Genomic DNA, 27313 nt, shown 5'->3' on the forward strand with positions numbered 1-27313 from the left:
TCTTGATGAACAAATGATTAGGTCTGGTTTATCTCTATGGTCTCTACTAAGAGTTTGGGTTAGTTTTTTTTTTTTTTTTTTTTTTTTTTTTTTTTTTTTTTAATCTGAAAAGGTAGTACTCATGGAAAGCCATTGTTACAATTTTGATATAAACTGTCCCTTCAGGGCTTCCATATTGAAAACTTGGTCCTCAGACTATGATGCTATTTGAAAGCTTCTGGACATTCTAGAAGCTGAGGTCTAATTGGAAGAAGTAGGTCACTGGGGGCGTGTCCTTGGGAACTATATCTTGTCCCTTGCTCCCCAGGTGCTGTGATGTGGGCAGCTTTGCTCTGCCACATGTACATCTCCAGGATTTTCTGCCCTGCACTCAGAATGGCCAAGTGACCACAGGAGATGAAATCCATCCTTACTCTTGTTCAAGCTGTCACTCAGTCACTTTGTTACAGTGGTAACAAGTCACTAATATGGTTACTGATTTGAAATCTGTTTAGCTTTTACTTCCTGAAACCATGCCACTGGAATTATTCCAGACCTGAACTTAAACTGTGAATATTTAGATGTATAGGTGAATTTGTTCACGTCTCTTTTATTAAAAATTTCAGAATTGTCATCACTACTGTTGATAATGTATACAATTTTGAAATATACACAAGAACACAAATTACTTCGCAGAAACTTAACTCAGCCCCATATTTTCTGAGAAGAGGTCAAAAGACTTCCATGGAAACGAAGAAAGTCATACTTCAAAACATACCTAAATAATCAAGACAAACAAATATTGGAATGATATTTATTATAGTTTCTTTCCCTGTGGCAATTAAGTAATCATTTAAATGTTTTCAGTATATCCTGATTTAGATGAACTAAACATGTAAGCAAGAGATGGGGTCTATAAAAAACATTGTAACCATGGTGTTTGTCCAGAGTATTAAACATTCAGAAGATAGGCATTTTTAACGAGGGGAAAAAACAAAATGAATGTTTAAATACCAATGGGGAGTTAGGTAGACCAGAAAACCACTATAAAAATTATTAGATAAAATAAGATTAAAATCTGAATTAAATGTTTCATGTAGCTTCTCAAGAGTTATAGCAGCCATGTTATTATTTTCCCTTTATTCTTTGTTGTTGTTGTTGTTGCTGCTGCTGTTGCTGCTGCTGGCCCATCCCCTTGCTGCTTATTTGTAAAGATGAATGTCTTCAAAAGGTGTTATTCAATTCAAATGTTTCCAGAGAACACACAACAAAGTATAAGACCCTAAAGTGAAGCAATCTCTCCCTTGAGAAAGGTCTCTTACACATGTCAAGGATGAGATTTCAGAAATGTTGAGTTGGTGCCCATTGGGCAGCTTACTACAGGATATTTTAAGGCCTAGGGAAAGGATTGATGGTTTTCTTCTGAGTTTAGGTGAAGGAAAATCTATAGGGTACTAATACACCTTTCAGCTGGGTACAAGATGTCACTTTGAGTCAAGGTGGCTCGCTAAGCTCAAACTCAGAAAAGGAAGAAGCCGAAGCTCAGCTTTCAATTGTGCTTTCTGCAATTCTTAGCCCCCAGTGCAGTGAAAGTTACACACTGCTCACTGTTGTCTACAGTTACAACTTACCAGGAAAGTCAGTCCTAAAAAGTACTATTTTACAAACCAATACATCTTAGTAATTTTTTTAAATGAATGGATAATTTTTAGATTTTTAGTTGTATATGGAGACTGCTGGTGCAGTGCGCAAAAACATTCATGGGTCGTCACATTAACCATTAACTAACCAGATTTTACTTTTTAAATCATAGAAAGGACTAGAGAGGGGGAGAGCTGTATAGGAGTCTGCACTGTCTGTTCAGCAGCCAGGAATTGTGGGCAAACACAGCAGACAAGTGCTGGGACATGCCTGGCATATCAGAGGTCACCAGGGTTTTCTGGGGACTGTGGCTGTTGCTTTGACTTGTAGTAATATCAGTGGAATTGAAGTCACTGATGATTAGCCTATAGGTCCAAAGCATGACAAGTACTTTCCTCACTGAGTGTTGTACTCCCAATACTATAGAAAGGGGTATTGTGAATGGTTTCTTTAAAAGAGTTGCTTGCCATGTAAGCAAGTGATATTTTCGCAGTAAAGATTATTTACATGATAGATTATTTATTGGAAAAAATGAATAACATATGTATTGTGCTACATATTTAAGAAAACATACCCTACTAAGAGATATATGCAAATGCACAAAAGCATGAATTTAATGAAAGATAAAAATTGACAAACCATAAGACAATAAATAAATATCTATCTGATAGGTATGAATTGAGGAGTCAGATACAGAAGCAAGACTAACGTGTGGTGTGTGTGTGTGTGTGTGTGTGTGTGTGTGTGTGTGTGTGTGTGTGTGAACATTTTTAAGTTTGACTTTGGAGCCATATAAATATTTCATACAGTCTTTAAATCAACTAAAAGAAATGATCCCATAAAAAGAAAAGACAATACATGAGCCTCGTGTAAAGACGACACTGGCCACACAGGCAAGGCTATTCCATTCCACTGTAAGGCCAGCAGTTTGACTTGTAACCCTATGAGAATGAGTAATTAGTAGCTTGTTATTTGGAGACTATTGGTGCAATGTGGGATAAAGGTCATGGGACATTACGTTACTGCTGGTTGAGAAACAATTACCGTTCTTTCAATAATTTCCAAAGCAAAACAACAAAAAGAAACAGTAAGAAAAACAGAGGCAACAATCTGATGATAAAACCGTTAAAGCCAGAAAAGGCTTAAGTGGAAGAACAGATACGCAGTAATGCCAAAAGTTTCATTTAAGGGAACACCAGTGTGTCAGATAGCCCAGTCATCATTCTTAGAAAACAAAACCCGCAAGGATTTGGATAACTGCTGCTTTGGATATCTCACTTCATAGCAGACCAAACAAAAGCAAGTGACCACATTTAAAGAGCTAATAATGTAGAAATTGCTCATTTCTATATCAAATATTGCACCTTGGAGAAGATATTTTTAAATGCACACACTCTGGTTAAAAATGTGGGTGTCACTGAAAACATCTGTGGGGCTTTCAGATATAGGCTAGGGTCTGAAGAGCTGCTCATATCACTGTGACCTTCAGCATCATCTGATGCTGCCTGAGAAAGGCTATCTATTGCACTGACTTAGCATGGTATGAAAGCGTTTGATGCTGAGGTTGTTTCTGAGCTTTCTAAGCATCCCTGATCTTCTGTGATCACTCAATCATCTTAGAATATTGTTTCAGTAGATGTGTCCACATTTTAGTTATTCACTATGTATTAGTGATGACTGGGTGGTTGTCTGTTTCTAACTTTAAGTTACCTTCCTAAGAAGTATCTGTTTTGTGGCGGCACTATTTTTGTTCATTACAAGGTTTGAATTCTGGGCTCTGCAATAATGGAATTTTTGCTTTTAACTTTTCCACAGAAATAGAGATGCAAAAACAAGACAAAGTAATACAAATATCTTCACACTAATAACACAAATACCATGTTCTTCATTGGCTTTACCTATGGATAGCATAAACTGTGGGACTGCGCCAGGCTAACTGGATTGTGCTCAAACAAATGTCAGGACCTGGCTGAACTCGGAGCGGCCTGTCTGTCCAGTGCTCACAACATCTTGGCAATGCGACTCCGATGATTGCTTACAGTCTGGAAATGTTTTGCATTTCTCTAGAATATTTTGTCTGCAGGTGCCACAGAACGGAAATGGATGTTATGGGTGATATGGGAGCTGATAGAGAGCCCAACCATGGCCCCAGACACCTAGCAGTTTGTGAATGATGAGCCCTCGAGGAAGCTCATCGAGTGTGTATTTCACAGCAGCATCCAGATTCCGTGCTGGGTGCTGAGACAGTCATTTTATGAGGAACACACATTACATTGTGCAGAATGTTATATCATGTATAAAAAAGGGGGGATTGTGATGAATGTCCCATCTGTTTGAGACTCTATCTGAACACAGAATCCATCGCAGAGCTTGGAGGCAGATGTGCTTTCAGCATGCCATCACAGACATTTATCTTAGGTAGAGCTAATTTTAATAACAGCAACCCAAAAGGCATCTCTATAAGGTTTCCTTGGCTACATCATAGAAAGAAGTGCAATTACCATCTGGCAATCAATCTGGTGCTGGCTTCAAGTTTGAAGTTTCTCAGAGCTGTCATTTCTTCATCCCTACATTTATTTCATGAACACAATTCCAGACATTATAGGTCTTGTTATATGTCAACATACAGTGTTAGTCAGGCTTGCCTCACTATCACAAAATTCCTGGGACAATCAACTTATAAAAAGAAAAGGTTCATTCTGGCTTCCACCTTTGGACATTCTAGGCCATGATTTGTTGGCCACAGGGCTTCCAGCCTGTGGTGAGACAAAGCAGGAACATGTGGCAGACCAAACCAGGAGGCAAAGGGTGGGGGTCATGTCCTACAATTTCCTTAGTAACATTTTTCCAGAAACCTAAATATTTCCAACTAAGCCTTTCCCTGTGAGGTTTCCATCAGTTCCCAAGCTGTGGACTAGGGCTTTAACAGGATCCTCTGGAGAAGAAACTGGTAACAGTTTCAAGGTAGCCTACTGCCTCTTCCATACACATATTCCTTTCTATTTTCTTCTTTGTCATTTTGCAAAAACAGTTTTTAAAAAACAAATTGTTGCTGATCATAGGTAAGAGTGAGGGCTTAATACTTCAAGGTGAGAGGAGTAATTTTCTTCCCTCCAAAACAGTACTGTTCTGAAGGTTCCCAAGTGGCCTGTGCTCAAAATCAGCTAGCAAGGAGACATTAATTTAAGTTGCATTTGTCTTTGAAATAGAATGTGCCATAGATTTAGATCTGAATAGAACAGGCACGGTCTTGAATATGATGATATCTCATTCTTGTTTGTATGATAGCTTGAAAAATTATTTATCAAACCCCTGCATAGGGTCAGGTCTTTTTGAAATACATGAGCATCCTATTTTTTTCCCTCTGCTAAACATGGACTGTAAAAGAGACCTTGTTAAGAGGAATGGCACACACTTAGGGGGTCTAGGTCTGTGGATGGGCATCGGTCTTCTCTGATATCATGCTGCCTGCTTGGGTGAGGGACTGAGGCAGGAAAGAATCACTTGTACTTCAAGGGACAATCTTGACTGAAGCATAAGTGCTGTTTCACTCTTTTAAATTGGTGGCCATCATGGCACTGGATGTTTAGAGTCTTGCTTTGCTCAACTATGCTATCGCAGAAGTAACAACCTCACTTTGCAGACACCACTCTGACTACATGAGCAATGTAATATGTGTACGAAATGGTGGACACATTTCTCTCTGACAGCTCAATTGAGGGACTTTTGTGTTTCTATATATGTATATAATATGGGGTGTGTGTGTATGTATCTATTCTGTATATGTTTACAATATGCTATGTGTATCTTTATACATATACAATATAGTGTGCATGTATGCATCTATATATGTATACAATATGGTATGTGTCTATGTATTTATAAAGTATGGTATGTGTGGGGAATTCATCTATATATGTATACACTATCTCATATGTGTTTGTGTATATATGTATACAATATGGTGTATGTGTCTGTGTTTGTGTGCTTCTTTTTAAATAAATTGGCTCATAATTTCTTTTCAACAATTGTGGGGGAGTAAATCCAAAATTTGCAAGGTAGGGCTTGATATGCGAAGGCCATCTCCCAGCAGAATTCCTTCTTGCTTAAAGGAGATCTGTCTTTACTGCAATAAAACCCTTAACCGTTTGCATGGAGCCATGCTCGTTATGGACATAATCTGTTTTACTTTAAGTCCGATGATTAGGACAATGCAAGTCAATATCAGATTTTGAGATTCCATCTTACACCCGTTTACTAAATCTGACCACAAAATAACCTTCCTAGGCATTCAGACCCCATGGGTCAGCTAAGTTGTCACATAAAATTGACTCTCGTGTTTCTAAAGTGTTTCCCCATCAACAAAATGATCAGGAGGCAGGTCACAATATGTCAGGTTCGTAAAGGTACAGAAAGTTTCTCTTTCACTAGGATTCATCGGGAAGAGGGAAATGGTACATACTCAAGGGTCTTTTGTCTTCGACAGACTGGTGTTGACTGCATGGATGCCAGCCTTTACCAACTAGTCGGGCTGTCACTCATCTCTCCAGACAGCCCTTTTAGGATGTCTGATGTGAATCACAGATGACTTGAACCCTTGTTTATTGTCTAGCATACTTAACCATGAGGGCGAAGAAAGCTGTCTTTGGATATTCTTGTGCTCTCTACAGATGCACTGTTAGCTGACCCTGGGAGTGGTTATGATTTACTGTTGAGGGAATTCATTTCCATAAATCATAAAGTTAACTTTCACAAGACCTACCCCTTTTAACTGTATGGGTAGCTCTTCTTCATTAGTCTTACAAAGCATTTGTCTGGATTCTCCAGTCTTTCATTTTAAATGCTGGAGAACATCATTTAAATTCTTTTATTGTTTTTAGATCATAAGTGTTATGGGTCTAGGCCAGGTTGATTTGGCTTTTATTAACTTGAAGATCTTTCTAAAATGTAGGCATGCCATAAGTGTTCACCAACAGGAATGGCACAGTCGTGTGAGTGTGTGTGTGTGTGTGTGTGTGTGTGTGTGTGTGTGTGTATGTGTGTGTGTGTGTGTGTGTGTTTTCCCTTTTTTCATGCAACAGTGCACAACTTGGATCAGTGTCAGTGAAAGTTATGTCTGTGCCTCCCAGGGAGGGCTAATTGTCACATGATAACAAGGTAGCCTGGTGAGACATTAGCACCAGGGGGGATTCAGTAGAAGAGGGGGCTGCTGTTGGTGTCTGAATTATGGAACAAACCACCTCATACACACCATAAGTAGCCGGATACTGCTGTTCACAGATGCCTTAGATTCAAAACATCTTCTCCTCATTTATTTTCACCTTATGCCAAAATGACACGCTGTAAATACAGATGACTATGCCTTTCAGAGTCATCGTGCCATAAAAGAAATATAGACACACTTTGCTTGGTGGCTTTGCTAGGATAAAATATAGCTCTTGGAAGGCAGTATGGGCAGGCAGCATACCTTGACACCAAGGGCTTCAGGCTCACCACTTATAGTGGTTAGGTCGATGCTGACAATTAAGCGGCAACTTCAGCTCTTTTTCCTGTGGTGGGAATTAGACTATCGTTTGTGATGCAGTGTGGTAGAAAGCCGTTTCTTCTGAACTGCGAGTGTAATAAAGAAGACAGAAAACGTTTGACAGCTTTTCAGTTGGCAAGTGGTAGCATTTTAATAAGTCAATACTGCCGAGAGTCAGTGTAACGGCTCATCTGAAAAATAAATCGATGCCAGCTTGGAACAGTGACTCTCATTAAGCTGAGAGCACACATGATTGGAACATATATGTGAGTAACCTTTCGTAATCGACCACCTGACCATATGTTCTAGTGAGTGCCATTTAAAGCACTGTGGCGGCTTTCAGAAAGGATGCACAGTCTATATTTGGTACCAGCTATGGCTTGTAATTATTCCGAAGTAAAATGCAGCTAAATAGTACTTTAAGATGTTCTGTATGCTGAGAGAGTCCTTCTTCCCATAGAAGATGCAGGCGACTATGTTGTTCCTACGTAGAGGCTAAAAGGAAACTCTGTGGCCATTCCTAATATTACTTCTTTTCTGAGGGCAATTATTTCATTAGACGTGGAAAGGAAATATTGTTTAAGTAGATGCTTAACTGCTTACCATTTTTCAGTGTGCTTATGCCCTTACCATTATTAATTATTGAAATCAACTGTGACAGTGCTATCTGCTGAGACCATTCACACTCCATGCAGTGACTTGGCACGTAGTCTCCTAAAGCTTGCCACACAGTGGATTTTTTTTCCTTCTGTCAGGAATTTGATAATCCAACAGCAATCTACTTGTTCAAGCAATTTCCATTGATGCCCCTCATTTTCCCAGGAAAATAGATCTCTCATCCCAGTAACAGATGAAACCCAATGCTTGGGTGATGCCGCACAACACCCATGCTGAGCCCGGATGCTGCTGGGTGCTGCTCTTGAGTTGCACAGAGGACCTGCCATTACATGAGATTCAAGAAGGGTCTGGTCAAAGGGAGACTGTGGGAGGGGTGCGTATTCCCAACCCCTGGCTTCAGGAAGAACCTGTTGGCAGAGCAGGTTGCTTCTGCCTCCCAGATGTGAGAGGTTTGGACCTGTGTAAACCTATGTAAAACAACCCAATGCACATAGAGAAATTCAACCCAACCTATAGATCTCCAAGTGCTGTGAACCAGCTTTGCAGAGGCAGGTAATAAATAGCATAAGGACACCTATTGCCTTGGCCTAAGTCCCCTTCTACTCATTGCTTATTTTTAAAGATCCAAATTACAGCCAATTACAGAAAAGGGGATGAGTCCTGACATTGACCAAACACACAGGAGGCTCTTCTCATTTGATTTGATTGTGATGGCAGCATAGCCACCCTACCAAATGTGAAAGCCAGCAGCTCAAGCTGGCCTTGTCTCTGGGTTGCTTTTCAGCCAAGTCTTCTCCTGAAGCAAGGCCTGTTGTCAATATCCACCCTCAACATGTAATCATCAGCACCACTGGTAATTTTAACAACATGGAAAGCTCTGTGAGCCCTTCTTCAGTATTCAGCACCAAATAGACATACTCTTACATGTCTGTGAAAGGGGTACGCTAGAAGGAGACAGCAACTTCTGATCTCAAAGTTTAGATGGTGGTGATGACGATGACAGTGTGTGCATATGTGTAAGGTACTGGAGACGTGCATGTTTGCTTGTGCATGCACACGGGAGGTCACTTGGGCGTGGAGACTAGAGGCCAGTGTTTTATATTTCCCTGCATCACCTTGCTTTTAAGACAGCAGGCCTTTCCCTGAGACCAGCGCTCACTGATGGCCTGAGTGCTGAAGAGACCCACCTGTCTCTGGCCTACCAGTGCTAGGGTGACAGATACAAGTCACGATGCATAGTGTTTTTGATGAGTTCTGAAGCTTGCACGGCTGGCACTTCACCAACTAAGCATTTCCTGATGTCCTATAGCTGTCTTTTTTATGTAGACTCCAGAGATTTGAAAGGCTTTGTAAGAGAAACATTTGCTAAAGTTTCCAGGTTTTCGTTCCAGTTTATAGCTGGTCTTGAGATTTTTGACTTTTTTGCACAGTTCGAGGTTATATAACTTCAAGTTGGAAGCCCATCTGCCACTTATTTCCTTCTGTCTTATTATGCAAAGTTCAGTTTCTTAATGTTCCTCACCAAATATCTGACCTAGAGTCTTTTGAGGTAGCTGAGTTCTGTTTAAGTAAGAAAGTTTTATGAACGGACAAGATAAAGGTGTTCATTTTCAAGAATAGTTTGTAGCCTTTTCTCTAAAGACAGTCAACAGAGTGTTAGCATCGTGCCGTGTCAGCACTGAGGAAAACTGACAGATGCCATCGACACAGTAAGAAATGTCTACTTTTGCTCAAGCTGTTCTCTTTGAATCCATACCTCCTGTCAGCTGCATTGGCTTCGATTGTGACAATATATAGATGCCTGTTCAAGTATCTCACCCACATACATGGCTTCTCAGAATCAACCTTAGGAAGATCTAAAAGATTGCACATTCTACATGTTTACTCTCAATTCCTTTGTATTGTAAGCATATGTTAATTGTGCCTTTCTCAAACTCTGTTAACATGTAAGCCTAAATGATTACTATAATCTAGCTGTCCTCCATGGAATTACATAGAAAGCAAGAAGGAATGATGCTCCCAACAACCCTACACAGTCTCCTACAGCTCCTTATTTGTTATTCTAGCTTCTTCAATGCCTGTGGTAACTCTCACGAATCCATCTGGGCAACAGATTTTATTGGTAGGAGCACTTCTGTGCCACAAGTCAACCTTTAGTTAGTGCTCTGATTTTCCGTGGGGAATCTTATTGTAGGTAATGGCAAAGAGTGTGGTCAGTGGAAACTTCTTCTGGTTCTGTGGCTCACAACCCAAGCATACGAATCACACAGTTCAAGCATGAGAGTGAAGTCTCCGGCTAATTATACTTGAACGGTCGATCAGTTTCCTAAATCTAGTAACAACAGGTGATGGGATGGATATCTACAGGGGTCCTGTAGGATACTTTCCTTTCTCTTTTAGCTGGATCCAGAGACTGTGGTAATCCACAGCAACAATGCATGATAATAAAGGATTCTCCCTGGCTTGCCATTCTTCTCAGTGTGGTGGTGATGAGGGACCTGTATTCTGTGAGGAGCCTGTCCACAAACAAGTGATCCAGCAAGGCCCCTGTGCAGTGCTTATCCTGCCCTCTGCTCTGAGGACTTCTTTGCCTCACCCACTTATCAAGATTGTGCTCTTTCCTCTGGGTGGGTTCCTTTTTATTCATACCATTTAAGCTTCGCCTCATTGGCCACCGTGCTTGGAAATGTGCTATAACACTGTCAGCACCTGTGAGCACCTGACGCCCTAATGGATACCGGAATAAACTCCTTTGGCACAACTGGGCTGTGGCTGGGAAGCAGGGCTCTGCTGCATGCGTGTTATCACTTTGTTGAGAGAAGAATTCCAAGCATCCCCTCCCATTCTGTAAGTATAAAACACATGTTAATTTGGTGCGTCTTAACAGCAAAATATGTCATATTTCAATGGAAAACACTAGGATATTTGCAAGCTAGACTTCACAGGTAGAGTGACACATACATCCCACACTGTCTCTTAAGAAGCACAAGCTGTGTCTCCACAGTGGGTGACCATACGGGAGGTGTGGGGCTGGAAATGTGAGGCACACACAAGACATCCCACTGAAAGTTTCTGCTTTTATTTTGTCTGTTTTCCTAAATAGACCAGGCTCTGGTATTGGGGTGAAATTTTACAAAATTTGGTGGAAAAGAAATACTGAATCTTGTTGGGAGTTCAAGTCCTTGCTCTGAGGCTGTTTAAAGTGCTTGCCTATTATGTATGAGGTTCTGGCTCCCACCCCCAAAGTCTTAAACTTTGGAGTCTGAGTAGGTGATGTGACCTGAAGCCCTGTTTGCTTTTTTGTTCAGTGACAAGAATTATGCATATCTGGAAGAATTTCTGCTGGGATTTCTGATGGTCTAGGAAGAGAGCTTGGCAGAGAACCCTCTGCTGTGTAAATCACCCGTGCTGCACCCAGCCTTGCAGCTGGTGTCAGAGAAGATTGAAGTCTTGAAAGAGTTTGGGTCTTAGCCACTAGATAGTCATGCAGTTTTATATAAAAGTTTGATTCCTGGCCTAGTTTTTCTTGTAAGACAGGCTTAATGGTAAGTGGTTACAAGTGTACATATAAGGAGGTTTCTTGGTACCTATAGAATGCTCCAGACTACTCATGCAACACTACAGTTGAGCCTTAGAATAAATTCAGTAAGGAATGATAATAGTTAAAGTAAAAAACCACATTCAAAACATTTCACAGGGACTAGGGGTTCTTTGGCAGTGATTAGGACTTTAGTGTTACCATAGCATACTCGTTGAATGCTACCCTAAGGCTCACATGTTAAAAGGCTTGGTCCCTGGAGTGCTACTGTTGGGGAGATTGTAGAACCTGAAGGAGGTGCTGCCTGATTAGAAATTGGGTTCTTCGGTCACTGGAGATAGCCTAGAATAGAGTTTTGGCATCCCAACCCTCCCTCTTCTCTGACTTTGCTTCCTAGCTGTGAGTTGTAAGCTTTTTCTCTGTGATGTGTTCTTCTTATGATGTGTTAGCATAGGCCTAACAGAATACAGTCAGCTCATCACAGACTGTAAGCCAAAACACAGCTTTCTTCATAAGCTTATTTTCTTGGCTATTTTGTTATAGTAATAGAAAGCTGACTATTACATATGTTTACAGAAAACAAAATGCCTTGTAAAACCTGGAATATTTTCTTACAAGTCACCAAAACAAACAAAGAAGAAAAAAATCTTGTAGCAAACTAGTCCTGAAATGGGGACAGCTGGGGGAGGTTGTGAACCTGAACTGTGGCCTTCTGACTTGCCTGTGAAGGAAGGACGCTGGTGATTTTATTTTTAATGTTCTCAGCTCTACTGGTCACTCTTTCACTTGATAAATTATTAACTTTTTAAAGCTGGTGTTTGGTGTTGCACCAATCATTTTGGCTGTTTTATCTCCATCTTTGAGAGGTTTACCATCGATCCTACAAAGGCAGTGTGCTGTTGATAAAAGTGGAGTAAAGGAAAAACCAGTAAAACCTTAGTATCTACTGTTTGTTTCAGAGATTAAGTAATCTAAGACTCACCCCTGCTTTCCCTGGACCAACTCCATCACCATAGCTTCTGCACAGAGCCCTCTGCTTCCGAAAATATTATTGAATGTCAGGTAGCTTATGGGAGAAGTATTTCAAGGCATGCTTGGTGAGTGACTCATCATCTTAAAAAGTCTAGTTGTCGAGTAGGAATCGGTGTTTGAGTTCACTGGGAAGGTTTCTTTGATGGTTTAGCGGCAGCTTCATTGGTATAAATTGTCTATATACATTAAACCTATGAGATTTTATACATCAGTCAGACTTCAACAAGTCTGTTCAAAACAAAACAAAACAAAGCAAAGCAAAACAAACAAACAAACAAAAGACAGTCCTCCTGCGCTTTCGGTGAGTGAAATACAGAAATCGTCTGTTAAATCCTAATTTGTATTTGTACAAACTCAACAAGAAAGGGACGTTTTCAGAGGAAGCTTATGAACAGAACCAATACTGTTACTGTGCGCCAGCCAGTGTACTTTGGGGACAGCGTCCCTGCCCATAGTGTGAATATTGACATAATTACAAAGAACATGTACAATTTTCTTTGTGGTCAGGGATGCCCAGTTTTAGATCTTGCTACGACCAACTACCGGTTTGGACAGCATCATATGCTTCTGTTGCAGTCCTTGAAGGTTTGAAGATCTTTTACAAAAGCAAAAGTAGAGGGAGTAAAAAAAGAGAAAACCTTTTAAAAACTCTAATATTTTAGTTTTCACCATGATGCCTACCTCTATGTTTGCTTTGTTAATGCTAATATTTTCCAGAAAGAGTTCAATATTGGACCAGACTACAGTTAATTAATACAATGGGATTAGCTTATGTCTAGACACGTACATGTTACTTTTGCTTCTTGGGGCTTTAGTACTTGAGCAATCTTATTAAGACATGGATATGAGCTTTTAGTATATTGATTCATTCCAATTTGACTGCCACACGGCCTGAATGCCTGAGGTCTGTCATCTGCTAGGTTCACGGTGGCTGCTGAGTCACTTGGCTCTATTCTTGCACAGGTGTAAATGTGAACTCTTGGGGACCTGACTTACACAGAAGGCTAAGTCTTATAAATAAAATTCTGACCCTTCGCTTCTAACAACCCAATGAAGGAAAGGGGAGAGTATTTAATTAAGTAATTATGAAAACAATTGACTTCTGTGATGAACTATGTCCTTTGAAAGATGTGTTCCAAAAAGCACGAAGAAGAACAATTAGAAACGATGAGCAACATTAAGTGAATTCACTGGATGCAGTGGTGTCTTTGGAGATTCTTTGTCTTATACTGTTTTGACAGGGCTTTTTTCTATTTTTTTTTTAACTTTACAGGTTTTACATGTATTATGGCTTCTGGTTTTGTGTTTTTATGGGGATTCCTGTTTTCTGTGTGTGCAAGCATGTTTGTCTCTGAATTTTTATGTGTTTCTTGTGCTTTTTCTTCAGATCTTTTTCTTCTGTTTGTCTGATTTGTCCTGTTTCAGTTTGGTTGTTCTTATCTTGTCTTATCATCTTATCTTATTATTATTCTGTAGATGCCTGTTTGTTCTCTAAGAGACACAGGAAGTGTGTGGATTTGGATGGCAGGGAAGGGCAGGGGAGCAGGATCCATAATCAGAATATACTGTATGAAAAAGATTATTTTCAATAAAAGAAAAAAATTATAAAAAGATTTTTAAAAATCCCATGAAAATGATTTATAGCAGCTTTCACAGAGGCACACGGAGATGTTAGTAGCCACTGAAAGCGAAGAAGAGTAGATGGAGAAAGTGTCAATCCTGTATCAAATGGCTGATGTGCATTAAGGGTATAAAAAGATAGACTTACTTGTACTGGTCCAGTTCTGGAATGTTCCCTGCTGACTCTGGTTTTCAGTGCCTTTTATTAATGCTTATAATGTTAAGTGAGCTGAGATGCCTTATGCCAGCCAGAGAAAGTCACTAGGGGCTGGCCTTTTGAAATATAGAGTCCAGGTTTTGATTTCACCCTCTCCATACACTCATGGTACTTGGCCTGCCCAGGATAATGTACTGAACCCATCACCAATCAGTATAAACCAGTTATACTGAAAAAGTTCTATTGGGTATTTTGAACTCAGCAACATGGAATTAATAAATGAACTACTGAATCCAACATAGCTTTCACAGAAAAATCTCTAACATGGAAAATAACAAAGCAAATACATGGTACTTTAATCTAAGTAGCAGAAGGCGATTAAATGCATATCTGGTATGAATAGCTGGAAAGATACACATCAAGAGGGATGGCTGCTTTTTCACAGGACTTGGGTGCAGTTCCAAGCACCCTTATAGTGGGTTGAAACCATCTTTAACTCCAGTTTTAGGGGGCCCAACACTATCTTCCAGCTTCTGTAGACATTGTGAAAATGTGGTGTACAGACAAAAATGCAGGCAAGATGCACACATAAAATAAAGCAATTTAAACCATATATGGCATGGAATATGGTATTCCAAGTCTGTCCAGGACTCATCCCCTTCTCACCAGTTGACTTTTTAATCCCATCCTCTCTCACTCAGACTGACAGTTTAGTCTCTTAATAGTCCCTGTGCATGTCACTCTTATTCCTTTGAAGACACCACGGAGTCTTTAAAGCAGACAAACCAGGCCATGTTTTCTCCTGCTTAAAGCTCTGACTGACCTATTCCCATCTGGTGTGATTTTCTATCTTGTCCTTCACCCAGTCTGTGCTTCTCTGGGATCTGAGCAGCCCTAGATCTGTCTGCTGTAAACCTGAGCACTCCAAACTCTCCCCAACTTAAGCTCTTGAAAGGTGATGGTATGTATTTCTGCTTGCAGTTTCTCCCCTGTAGTACTCACTAGCAGCAGCAAGTCTTCCTGTTATTAAGGTTACAGACTGAACATTGTCTTCTCAGAGAAACATTCCAGGCCATCTATCTAGAACAGTGCTTCTCAGCCTTCCTAATGCTCCCACCCTTTAATACAGTGTCTCATGTTGTGGTGATCCCCCAAACATAAAATTATTTTCATTGCTACTTCTTAACTGTATTTTTGCTACTGGCATGAAATATAACATAAATATCTGATATGGAGAATATATGATATGCAAACCCTGTGAAAACATTGTTTGATTCCCCCCAAAGGGATCATGGCCCACAGGTTGAGAACCTCTGATGACCAGCATCATTCCTGTCTGGGACTGAGCACACCATCATTTTCCTTATTATTTGTGTTTATTGTCTCTCATACCCTGCTAGGAGCTATGTACCACAAAGGCAGATGACCTGACGGCTTAATTTCTTGCTCTTTCTTCCCTATCCCTAGAACAATACCGGGCATATAAAAGACTCCAATTTTGCCTTACTGGCTGACTTAGAAATTGATAACTAGGCACATTTGGGCAGACTGCATGCTTAGTGTACATGAGGCCTTGGGATTGACTTATGCAATTCCCTAACTTCAAACAGAGTGATAGCAACAACAAATAACTTGGGAGTTCTAAGATACAGAAGATCCATGTGGATCAGAGATGATGTCCCGGAGATTAAGATGGGCTGTATTTGAGCTAAATCTTTGTGTAGGGGCTGCTGGTGCCTTGTGAAGGTAGATATACATGGTGAATGTCATAGCCCAGGGGTATGGGAGGAAAGAAGATGCTGACTGGGAAAGCCCACGGTGTTGGAGCTATTGTTAAATGAACGCATCCAAAGATGAACATAAGTGAGGACTGAGACAAACGGTGTAGAAACAGATACATGGTGAAGAGTGTTTGAAAACAAGACAGAAATGTTTCATGTTCCAACAAAAAATTTAGTGTACATTTCTATGTGTTTATGTGTAAAATAAAATTATGCTTAATATAGGCGGAATTACATTACAATTATATCATAGCTATATTCTGAGGGATCTTCATACTGGTGTAGAAATGGTTTCCTTAGTAAAATATCTACAATATATCTTTATTTCATTTATTAAATCTCCCAGTAATCATATATGTATGATGTATATAAAGTAATTTTCTTCTATAAGTAACACACTGTGTTTGTTCCTATTGATCACGTTCAGGCTGCAGTATTACAAACTTCCAGTGCTAAAGAAAATGTTAATTAGCGTTCAATCTGTTTGATATTATTTTCACAAAGGCCTTTGTGAAATGTGACAGTCTCTTAATAGTAGTTTTTCCATGGAGTTTGACCCAAAATAGTACTCACAGGGATTTCAATAAAATAACTAGAAAAAAACCAAAGCAAAACAAGAAACAACAAAAATGTACAAAATCTTCCACCAGTTTTTGCATTGCAGATGCCATGGATTAATTACTTAGGGTAATTTTTTTATGCTAAGGTCACCTTATGTTGCCTTGATTAGCACTGCATTTGACTGACAGCTTTGAAGTAGCTGCTCACTGGAAGCTAGCATTCTTCATTCTGCCTGTTTCTTTGTCCTTTTCAAGCCAGCATCTCAGAACAGCAGCCACAGAGCAATATATAAGAGGATATTTGCAGTGGTGGGATGCTCTCTGTGAGATAAGGTGTTCCAGGGTGACACTCTCAAGCTGGGCAAATCAGATGTGAGAACACAGTAAGTGCCACACTGGGCCCACAGAAAGGGCTGGGCACAAGCAAGGAGAGGAGAGGATGGGTGGGTACCAATTGGTACAGAGCTGAGAACATACTCAAGTGAAGGTCACTGGTGTCCTCAGAAGAGGAAATGAATGAAGGCTTGGCCACTAGGAATCGTCACACTGGTATGTAAGGAAGGGTATGTTGCAATGAAGAAGCATCTTGAACTGCAAAGATGCACATAGGAAGGCCAGGGTTGGGGACCACTACTAAGGACTTGTCAAGAATGGTCTCCCAAAATGAAAAAAAGAAATTGGGGATACAGGATGAAGAACAATGAGTTAACCAAGGGATTTTGGAAGAAGAGCAGAGGGAGGTGTATGGTAATAACCATTAGATGAAATGGGACAGACATGTAGCTACAGACAGAGCCACCTGTATGGGGCAGAACTGAGTAAGTCCCACATAAACCAGGGGCAAGAGAGACATTCATTCTGATACACCTGTGTAGACTCCTGGGCAATCCCAGCGGTTTTCCTCATAAGAAGTAGAATTGACAAACCATACAAATAATTTCCATGCATAATCCACTCCACTTTTCATAGCTCATGCTGTGTAAAGCATGTCTGTGAACTGTGTACTTAGCCCCACATGGTGCTTTGCTGAGCAATGGAGACCTGCTCGGTACTCTTTATACCTTGGCAGGCATCCTGACCTGTGCAAGAGTGCCACAGAGCACTTAACCTCATGTGCTGGTCAGGGAAGTGAAGCGACCATTGTAGGCAGGTGCCAGAGCTCAATAAATCACATACTCTGGGGGAAAATGGGAGAGTAACTTCATGTGTTTAATTGGAAAGCTCCTTCAGATTCATAATGTAACAAGATGCACACTTTCTAATCTGTCCCTTTGTCTCAATGCTGGCTTCTCTTCTTTTACACTGACTCTCATGGGTTATAATGCATTGTATCTCTAAAATTGAACTCCCTTCAAAGAACCAGTGACCTGGAAGGAAAGCTAATTCCATATCTCCAAGAAGAAAAAAAGAGCAAACACAGAAAATTGGTCTGGAGTTTCATTTTGTTGCCTGTAGCTAAAGTAACTGAATTAATCCAGACCCAGAAAGACTCACATGGTATATGCTCATTTATAATTGGACACTAGCCTAAAAGAGATGTACCATGAAAGTCTTTACTTACCAGGATATTGGGATAGATGCAGGAGTTTCCTATTAGGACTCTAGGTGAGAGGAGTATGGGAGAATGGAGAAATAGAAGGATCCAGAGAGTCCTAAAACCTACAAGAACATCATCTTGGGTGAATCTGGACCCAGGGGGGGTCTACTCAAACTACTGCACCAGCCAAGGACAATACATGTAGTAAGCATTGAATCTCTATTCAGATCTAGCTAATGGACAGGTCATTCTCCACAGTTGTATGGAGATTGGGGACTGACTCTGCCATTAACTTTGGTGCCCCATATTTGATGATTTCCCCTTAGTGGGGAGGCCTGGTGGCACTCAGAGAAAGATTAAGCAGGCTGCCAGGATGAGACCTGATAGGCTATGACTATATGGTGGGGGAGGAGGTCCCCTTCTGTCACAGACATAGGGGAGGAGAATAGGGTGAAAGAGGGAGGGAGGGAGGAACAGGAGGATACAAGTGAGGGGATAACAATTGAGATGTAATCGGAGTAAATCAATAAAATAAAATAAAAATAAATAAAAATAAAAAAAACACATCAAGGGCTCAGCTGAGTACATTGGTCAGTGATAGCTGGCTTGTCTAGAGTGTGGAAGACCTGGGTTTGATTTCGAGTACAACAAACAAAATGGAATATAAACCTAGTTGTATTGGTTGGTTTTAATTGTTAGCTTGACACAATCCAGTATCATATAGTAAGAGGTCTTAATGACAGATTGTCTATATCAGAAAATGAAACTAAGAACAGTGAAGGGCTTTGGTCAAGGACAGAAACACAATGTAAAGGGCTTCCATTTGTAAGCAGCAAGTACCATCATTTTAATGGTGATCATAATCACAGCTGTTAATTGAAATATTGGAGACTGTGAAAGGCCATGAATTAGTAATCATATTCCGAAAGGAAAAGTGAATGCAAAATGTACAAAATATAGATATAAACATATACAATGTTACATGTTTAATTATTTATTGATTTTAATAAATAAAGGTGAGTTAATAAATGGGATTCCTGTAAAGTCCTGTGCCATTTGAAATTTTAATAAATTCACTCCCATGAAAGATGCAAACAATCTGCAAAATGTTACTGAGGAAATTTACCCAGAGAGCAGAAGGAGTCTTTGCAGAAATCTTATTCTCAGCAATCCATCATGACTTTGGATAATGGTAGCAAAGTCATTAAGCACAGTATAGTATTTAATACCTAGTGCATAAAGAACATTTAAAAAGACAATTAACAATTTTGTTTAAATATCATCACCTCTTCAACATATAGAAAACTGTTTGTATTATGTGTAGATGCAAAAGTATTAAAATTCATACTATACATTCTATGAATATTCTGAATATAGCAGTTTTTTTTTGCTTCTCACTTCCCTTAAGTATCTGTTCCTAAGTCCAAAAATGTACTGATTTTTATCTGTATGAGAAGGGAGGAAAAAACATTGAATGTGGACTCAGAAAACAAATTCATACCAAATTATGTAGGGATTTATTGTCTCAATTCCATGGCTATTCACAATGGCTTACGGGGTGCTCCAAATGTCAAATAAGCCAAACTGCTAGAGACAGGCTAGCTGCAAACCAGTTCTCATCTTCTGGATGAAACTCCTAATTACAAAAATATGCTAATAAACATCTTTCAAAAATCTAAAGTTTTACTAATTATTAGCGAGAGAAGAGGGAGAAAGGAGAAGAGCAGAGAGAGAGAGAGAGAGAGAGAGAGAGAGAGAGAGAGAGAGAGAGAGAGAGAGAGAGAGAGAGCATGTGTTAACATAAGCATGTGAGTGCTTGCATGCCAGAGAACAACTTTCTGGGGTCAGTCCTGTCTTCTGACATTTGTCCCAAGATCATGTCCAGGTATTTTTTGTGGGCAGAACTCTTAGCTGATGAACTGTTTTGCTGGCCTAACTCATTTTTCCAAAAAAATTTCAGTGGCTTTTTAATGTAAATTTAATTTATTTTTAACTGATACATGCAAACAAAAACCACACATTACTGTAGTAGCGTTTTATTTTTGGTACACTGTATAACGTCAAAATCCAATTAAACATCTGTATCTGCTCAAACAATACTTCTTTATGACAAAAGCTCTTAAAATCCTTTCATCTAGGATTTTGAAATACACACTTCATTGTTATGAACAGTGTCTCTTTCTGTACACAGCACACCGGAATTGCTTGCTTCTCGCTGTCTAACAGGAATTTGGTCCCCACAGGTCAACCCTGCTGTCCACCTCTGCTCATCACCTTCTGCTCTCACTTTCTTGAGCTTGGCCTTTTTAGACACTATGTGAGTGAAATCATATGGCACTGCTTTCCCTGACTGCTTTCTCTCACTTAGCACAATAATCTCAAACTCAATTTTTGATGTATTTACAGTCATAAGAATAGGTAGCGTTGTTTCTTGATGCACAGTAAATATATAAAATGAATGTTGCTATCTGATGTAGACATATCAAGTTTAATATCAACCTCCACAGTGCATATATTTCAGTAATCACAAGACTATGTCTTTACTCAAGGAATAAGGTGTTCCTAAAAGATAATACAGACTATGAACAACATGTGATTTCCATTTAGGATTGAATTTTTAAAAACAATTTAGGTAGTACCTACAGAGAAAAAAATGGAAATTCTCACTGGAGATCCAGAGTATACACATTAGGAAAATCCACTGGAAAGTCATTACCTGTGCAGAGTCTAAGAGTTACATTTAAGGCCAGCTCCTAGCAGAGACTACTATTTTCCATAAATTGTTGGTACAAATAGTTTGCTAGCTAGTTTTATATCAAATTTGACACAAGCTTGGGTCATCAGAGAGAAGGGATCCTCAATTGAGGAAACAGCACCATAAGATCCAGCTGTTGATAAGTCTGTAAGGCATTTTCTTAATTGATGTGGGAGGGCCCAGCTCATTGTGGTTGGTGCCACTCCTAGGTTACAGTTCCTGGATCCTATACGAAAACAGTCTAAGCAAGCCATAATGAGGAAGCTAGTAAGCAGCACTCCTCCATGGTCTCTGCATCAGTTCCTGCCTCCAGGTTCCTGCCCTGTTTGAATTCCTTGCCAGACTTCCCTCAGTAATGCACTATAATACGGACATATAAGCCAAATAGACCTTGTCCTCCCAAGTGCTTTTGGTCATGGTATTATTTCATCAGAGCAATAGAAACCCTATCTAGGATAAATAGTCACAGATCCTGTTTGCTTGGCTTCCTAGTGTTCTGTCAGACTATTCTTTAGAATCTGAAATTTTTGTGTAGAAAAGCTTCTGTGGTTGAAATGTACAATATACTTGTTCTGTGGAATTTGACCAGAAAAATGTACTTTATTGAGGTACAGTTTTCAAATGTGAGAGTCATGGGTTTTTTCCTTTAATTTCTTGTTTTCATGCACTAGTATTTTCATTTTTATTAATAAATAATAATATTATTAAATTATTTTTGTGATAATCCTCAAATTATCTCTTGAGTAGTCTTCTAATTACTCTGTGATTTTCTCCAACTGTGTCAATCAAATGAATGTCAGAAAAGGACTGTGGTGGTCTGAATACAAGCTGCCAACATGAATTTTCTGGCTTCACTGTGGAAGCCTCTCCACATCTCCCCTCCACCTCCTCCGTCCTCAGATGTGTGGAGGACGACTCATCTGTGGACCACAGTGTGTCCTAAAGGTTACTGAATTTGGTCCTTACAGTACTTTTCATTTACAAACAGAGACAGACTTAAGGCTCGGGAAAATGAAATGAGGTGAGTGTAATGTCAAGAGATAAATAAATAAAGAAAATGTGTTACATATACAAAATGATGATATTTTCTTCAGCCACAAAGAAAATGAAATTATATAATTTGCAATAAAATGGATAGAGCTAGATGTTAAGCAAAATAAGCCAGACTCAGACAGACAGATGTAACAAATAAAATTTAATTACCTATGTGGAATCTAAAACACATGTGTATGTCTTCACTGAAAGTAGAAGGACAACTATTTGCAGGAAGGAAGGGACAGAGGATCAACTGGGAGGAGAGGGGAGACACGAGAGGGTATTGGGCTGAATATAAACAGAACACAAGACACCGTACACTGATAGCAAACAAGAAAAATTAAAGCAAATGTAGTGAGACTTTTGTCCCCAGGTTTCCATGTAGACTCCAGTGAAAGGTGTCATGCTTTTCTTCTCATTCCCAAATTCCTAACAAGATATGACCCAGCTATGGCAGCTACCACTTAGAACTTCTGCTGACAGACAGAGCTCCCGGATCCTGCCATGCTGCCTGTATTACCGCACCCCCCCCCCCCGTATACACACACATATGTCACACACACATGCATGATGAACGAAGTTTTAAATTTTGAAGACTTCCAACTACCAAGTATAGAAACCCTCCAGTAGCATTTTTTATTGTACACTCCAGTTCCATAGAGGAAACTTTATTAGTATCATTTCCATTTTCAAAATGTATCACTAGGACATCAGGAATGCAGCATATTTCCAGATTTCGTTGCCTCTTTCTTTCTGACCATGTATCTTTCAATCCATAAGTCTCTTTGGCCCTTGAGTTGGGAAACCATTTTATTTTAAACTGTGTCTGTGGCCTCCTTTGAGAACATAAAGTTGCTGAGCTGTGGCTTAGTGCATCTTTGTGATGAAAGTTATCCTACATTTTGGAATCAGTGTCCTTTTTATTTTCAAATGTTGAGACCTAAATACAGAAACTAAGAGGAGTCATGTACAAGAATAATTCCTTGACAGGTTATATTTGTATTTGACTTAAGCTGAGGTGACCCAAGTTGGCTATAAAAAGCTAAAAATTTTTAACCATTGAATGCTATGCTAGACAAAGTTCGAGGGCCTTCTATCCCATTAGCTGGTGGTGTGGTTACTGTAGCTCTGGTTGGAATCAACTGACTCATATATGTATGACGTGTGGGTACTTGTTGCTAAGGTTTCTTCCTACAGGGAGACATAAGCAACATCCACTCCACTTCCTAAGTAAGGTGCCAACAACAAAATGAGGCACAGTTCCAGTGCCTTCTCAGAGGCTTTCTGAGTTCCTGAGGCTTCCTTGCAGAGCTTAGCCGGAGTTTCTTACAGGGCCATGGCGCTCTTTCTCCTCCAGCAGGCTGTACCTGGAAAGCCTTAATTCTGTAGGGGTGAAGACTTGTGCAAAGCAAGTCTTCTCTAGACTGGAGCAAATACGCAGTATAAAGAATCAACAAGCCTAGCAGGAATAATCTCTGGGAGAGGGCCCATGTAAACGCCCCAAGATGGCACAGTCACTCCTGACAGTAATTTAGTACTTGTAACACAGCATCCTTCCATAATCATTTACAAATATTTATTTTTATCACCAGTGTTAATAGGGTTTAGCAATTTCTTATCTATTCTTTGAGTTCCCGTTGGATCTTTTCTATTGTCATTAGATTTAGACATTTTCTTTTTGTCATTACTACAAAATTCTGATTGGCAAAGCAATAGTTACTAATATTTTTAGAGTAACAATTTTCAGCTAGTAGGTGTTGACTTCTTTAGGGGTCAAACTACCCTTTCACAGGGGTGGCCTAAGACCGTTGGAAAGCACAGATATTTACATTATGATTCATAACAATAGCAAAATAACAGTTTTTTAAAATAACAGTTTTGAGGTAGTAACAAATATAATTTTATGGATGGGGTCACTACAACATGAGAAACTATAGTAAAGAGTCACATCATTAGGAATATTGAAAAACCACTGTCTTAAAGCTTATAATCTTTATAAGATTATTGATAAAAGTTGAATGTCTTTCATCTCAAATACATAGGATGAAAAGTGTTTTAGATTTGGGAATATTTGCATATAGATAATGAGATATTAGTGGTAATGGGATCTGAATCTGACATGCAATTCATTTCACATGTACCTATATTTATTCATGGATTAAAGGTCATGTTATGTAGGCTTTTTAATGGTGTGCATGAAACAGCTTCCAGGGACCATAATTTCCCCTCAGAGTGTTTATCCCATTGGCACCAAACATGCTTAGATTTGGGGTGTTTGCTTTAAGGACTCCCAGTATGTATTATGGTGCTGAAACAGGATCAGAGTACTGAAGATTAGTAAAGCCGAGAAACTTGAAGTTTCTATAGCAAACAAAAGATGAAGAAACCTTAAAAACTAAGTTTGTTTGATACCAAGTCCAAACTCAAGTTCTACCCACCATACTATTTTTTATCACTGTGAATTTAGAGCGTGTTCTCTGTAAATTTGGGGGAGATTTTAGAAGATCGTTTACCTATACTACACACCACATTAACACATTTCTATGAGATAGGGCTTCAATAACTGCATGGCTTTAGAAATAATAGTCAGAGTCCACTCTAAAGCTAGCCTCTTGACTTCTTGTTTCATAAGCCACCACTAAGAGCCTTTTTGTTATAGGACAGAATTTACTAAGATCACTTGTCACCTATATGGTAAAACCCAGGATTATATTGCCAATAAGGATAGTTCAGTAGAAAAGGGCATCAGGCACATATCAACACAAAAGTAACTTTATGTGACAATACATTTATAATAACATCAAAGAGAAGCAAAAATGTTACATGAGGCTATGGTGTGGAGAAAAGACAAAATACCAGAAGGCAGATAGAATTGTTTTTAACTATAGTATGCAGCAGTAAGAATTATGATCAATTTCATGAGTTGCAAACTTGTACAACCACTCTGGAATTCAATCTGGTGCTTTCTCAGAAAACTGGGAATAGTTTTTACCTCAAGACCTAGCTATACTAGTCCTGGGCATATACCCAAAAGGTGCTCCACCATACAACAATGACATTTGATCAGCTATGTTCATAGCAGCTTTATTCCAGAATCTGGAAACAACCTAGATGTTCCTCAACCAATGAATGGATAAAGAAACTGTGGTATATTTACACAATGACATACAATTCACCTATTAAAAACAAGGAAATCTTGAAATCTGCAGGCAAATGGATTGAACTAGAAAAAAATCATCCTGAGTGAGGTAACCCAGACCTAGAAAAACAGGCAAGGTATATGCTCACCACTCATGGTATATAAGTGCATATTAACCCTACATAGATTTTTCTGAGAGACTACACCCGGAAGGAGATCAGGAGAGATACTGGAACTCGGATGGAATGCTGAGAGTTGTATGGAAGAGAGTGTGTGTGTGTGTGTGTGTGTGTGTGTGTGTGTGTGTGTGTGTGTGTGTGTGTGCGTGTGTGTGTGTGCATGTGCGTGTGTGTGTATGTTGTGGGGGGCAATGGAAGGACCTGGAGGAGTCAGGACCTCCACAGGGAGACTAGCTAGGCCAGTGGATCTGGACCCAGGTGCCACTGCACAAACTGATGCACCAACCAAGGACAATGCATGCAGAGTACCTACACTCCTGTTCAGATGTAACCTATGGACAGCTCATTCTCCATGTGGGCAGGGGTAGGGAGGCCTAAGGGAGAGAGCAGGGATTGCCTCTTGTATGAACTCTGGTGCCTGAGGTTTGATCACTGTGGGCCTTTCAGGCACACAAAGGAGGGATATGCAGGCTATCCTGATATACTGTTATCAGATGGTGGCAGAGGAAGTCTGGAGAGGGGAATAGGGCAGAAGAAGGAGAGAAGGTGGGAATGGGAAGATAAGAGGGAGGGGATAACAATTGGAATATAATGTGAATAAATAATAAATTAATGTTAAAAAATTTAAAGCTAAATGTAAAAAAAAGAAGTATGGTCTTTGACCCCAGTGTTATGTCTATGAATATGTTGACTTCTAAGGCGAAGGTGTTTTAGAGATGAAATTGGGGTTGTTGGCTAGCAAGCTTGAACGCCTGGTTTATGCAAGTGGGTCTGATCTAAATCACAGAAGCCTCTAAAATGAGCAGCTTCCATCTGCTGAAAAGCCAGGGGGTGCAAGCATGAAGTGTGCTGTACTCTCCACTGGGATCTGACACCATCCTGGAAGGTTTGGAATCCTCCAGAGCCTTCTGAGGGTGGGCTATCCCAGCCAACACACTGACTGCGGCTTGTGAGGCCTTAAAGGGAGGGCTTAGCTGAGCCACTGTGCACAGAATTCAGCTCCCCAGAAAAAGAGGAAACAAATGTGTCTGGTTTTAAGTTATTAACATTGGGGCAATTTGTTATGGCAGGCAAAGAATATAATTGACCAATTTTTAAATATGGCCCTTATAGTAATTTTCAAAAGAAAGATACTGCTTATTCTTGGTAGGGAGTAATGGTTTTGATTATTTGTTGTATCAATGGATTGGGTGCTTAGAAGAGGCATGCAAGAGAATTTAACTACATTGTCCCCTCTGTTGGTATTCTGGTGTTTCTATGCTGTGTGGTCAAAGCCAGTTTACACCTCTCTGTTCTTCAAGGTCTGCTTTTAATAGCAAAATTCAACTAATTACACCAAATAGCTCAATTATCATGTTTCTTCAGGTTTCACCAACCCATTAGTAGTACCAGTAATCACTGAAAAGTATTCATTTTGCAAAACAGTAATAGGAGAGTTGTTAAAAAGACAAAGAACTAATGAGAGCCAGGATCCTACACACTCAGTGGATATGTGCCTCACTCTAATGTAGAACATCATCTCATCTGTGACTGGTAGCTACTTACGAGGGAAACTATTTGTATTTGCGTGCTTTCATTTTTAAAAGTAAACATTGAGTTCAAACTGAGTACAAGTTTCCCATTTGAGAAAAAAAAATCAAAATTGAGGGGCAATGATTCTTATTTCCCTTTTCCTCTTTGTGGTACAGATTAATCTTAAAGATGTTGGCGAAATCTACAAAATCCGCATTGGTCATGACAACAGTGGGGAGGATCCCAGATGGTATGTGGAAGAAGTTACACTTGAAAATATAGTTACATGTGAGCTGCTTTGTTTAGCTGTGGATTCCTGGATATCTGACAGTGAAAATGATGGGGACACATGGAAAGAGGTGCCCATTATAAGGGCACACAGAGGGCCACTTCCAGGTAGGTGACTGCACTTCCTTCGTGAGGTGGTTTTTTTTAAACTAAAATAATTGAGATTATTAGACTAGGGGGTTGCCTTTTTTCCTATCAAAGACCAGACACCACATATCTTAATTTTTATGGGACATAAAAGTATCTGTCAGAACTGCTCAACTCTGTCAGCACAGCGAGGCACAGCTGTAGATAACACATAGTAAAAAGCAAGGATGTGGCCAGTAAAACTTCATCTTATGAACATTGAAATTAGAGTTTTCTATAACCCTTATTTGTCAATAGGCAGCATGCAGCTGTACCACAAAAATGCTGTGAG

General features: G+C 39.7%; 1 protein-coding gene across 1 annotated transcript in view; it reads left to right on the forward strand.

The window, feature by feature from the left end:
- RP1 (RP1 axonemal microtubule associated) overlaps positions 1–27313 on the forward strand; it is a 296647-nt gene that overhangs the window by 233377 nt on the left and 35957 nt on the right. Inside the window, exon 27 of the mRNA XM_084776855.1 lies at positions 26784–27003. Coding sequence (XP_084632981.1) covers positions 26784–27003 — 220 coding nt within the window. The remainder of the gene's footprint in view (positions 1–26783; positions 27004–27313) is intronic.

The sequence above is a fragment of the Acomys minous genome (genome assembly GCF_964271855.1).
Source record: "Acomys minous genome assembly, chromosome: 1".
Classification (NCBI taxonomy): Eukaryota; Metazoa; Chordata; class Mammalia; order Rodentia; family Muridae; genus Acomys; species Acomys minous.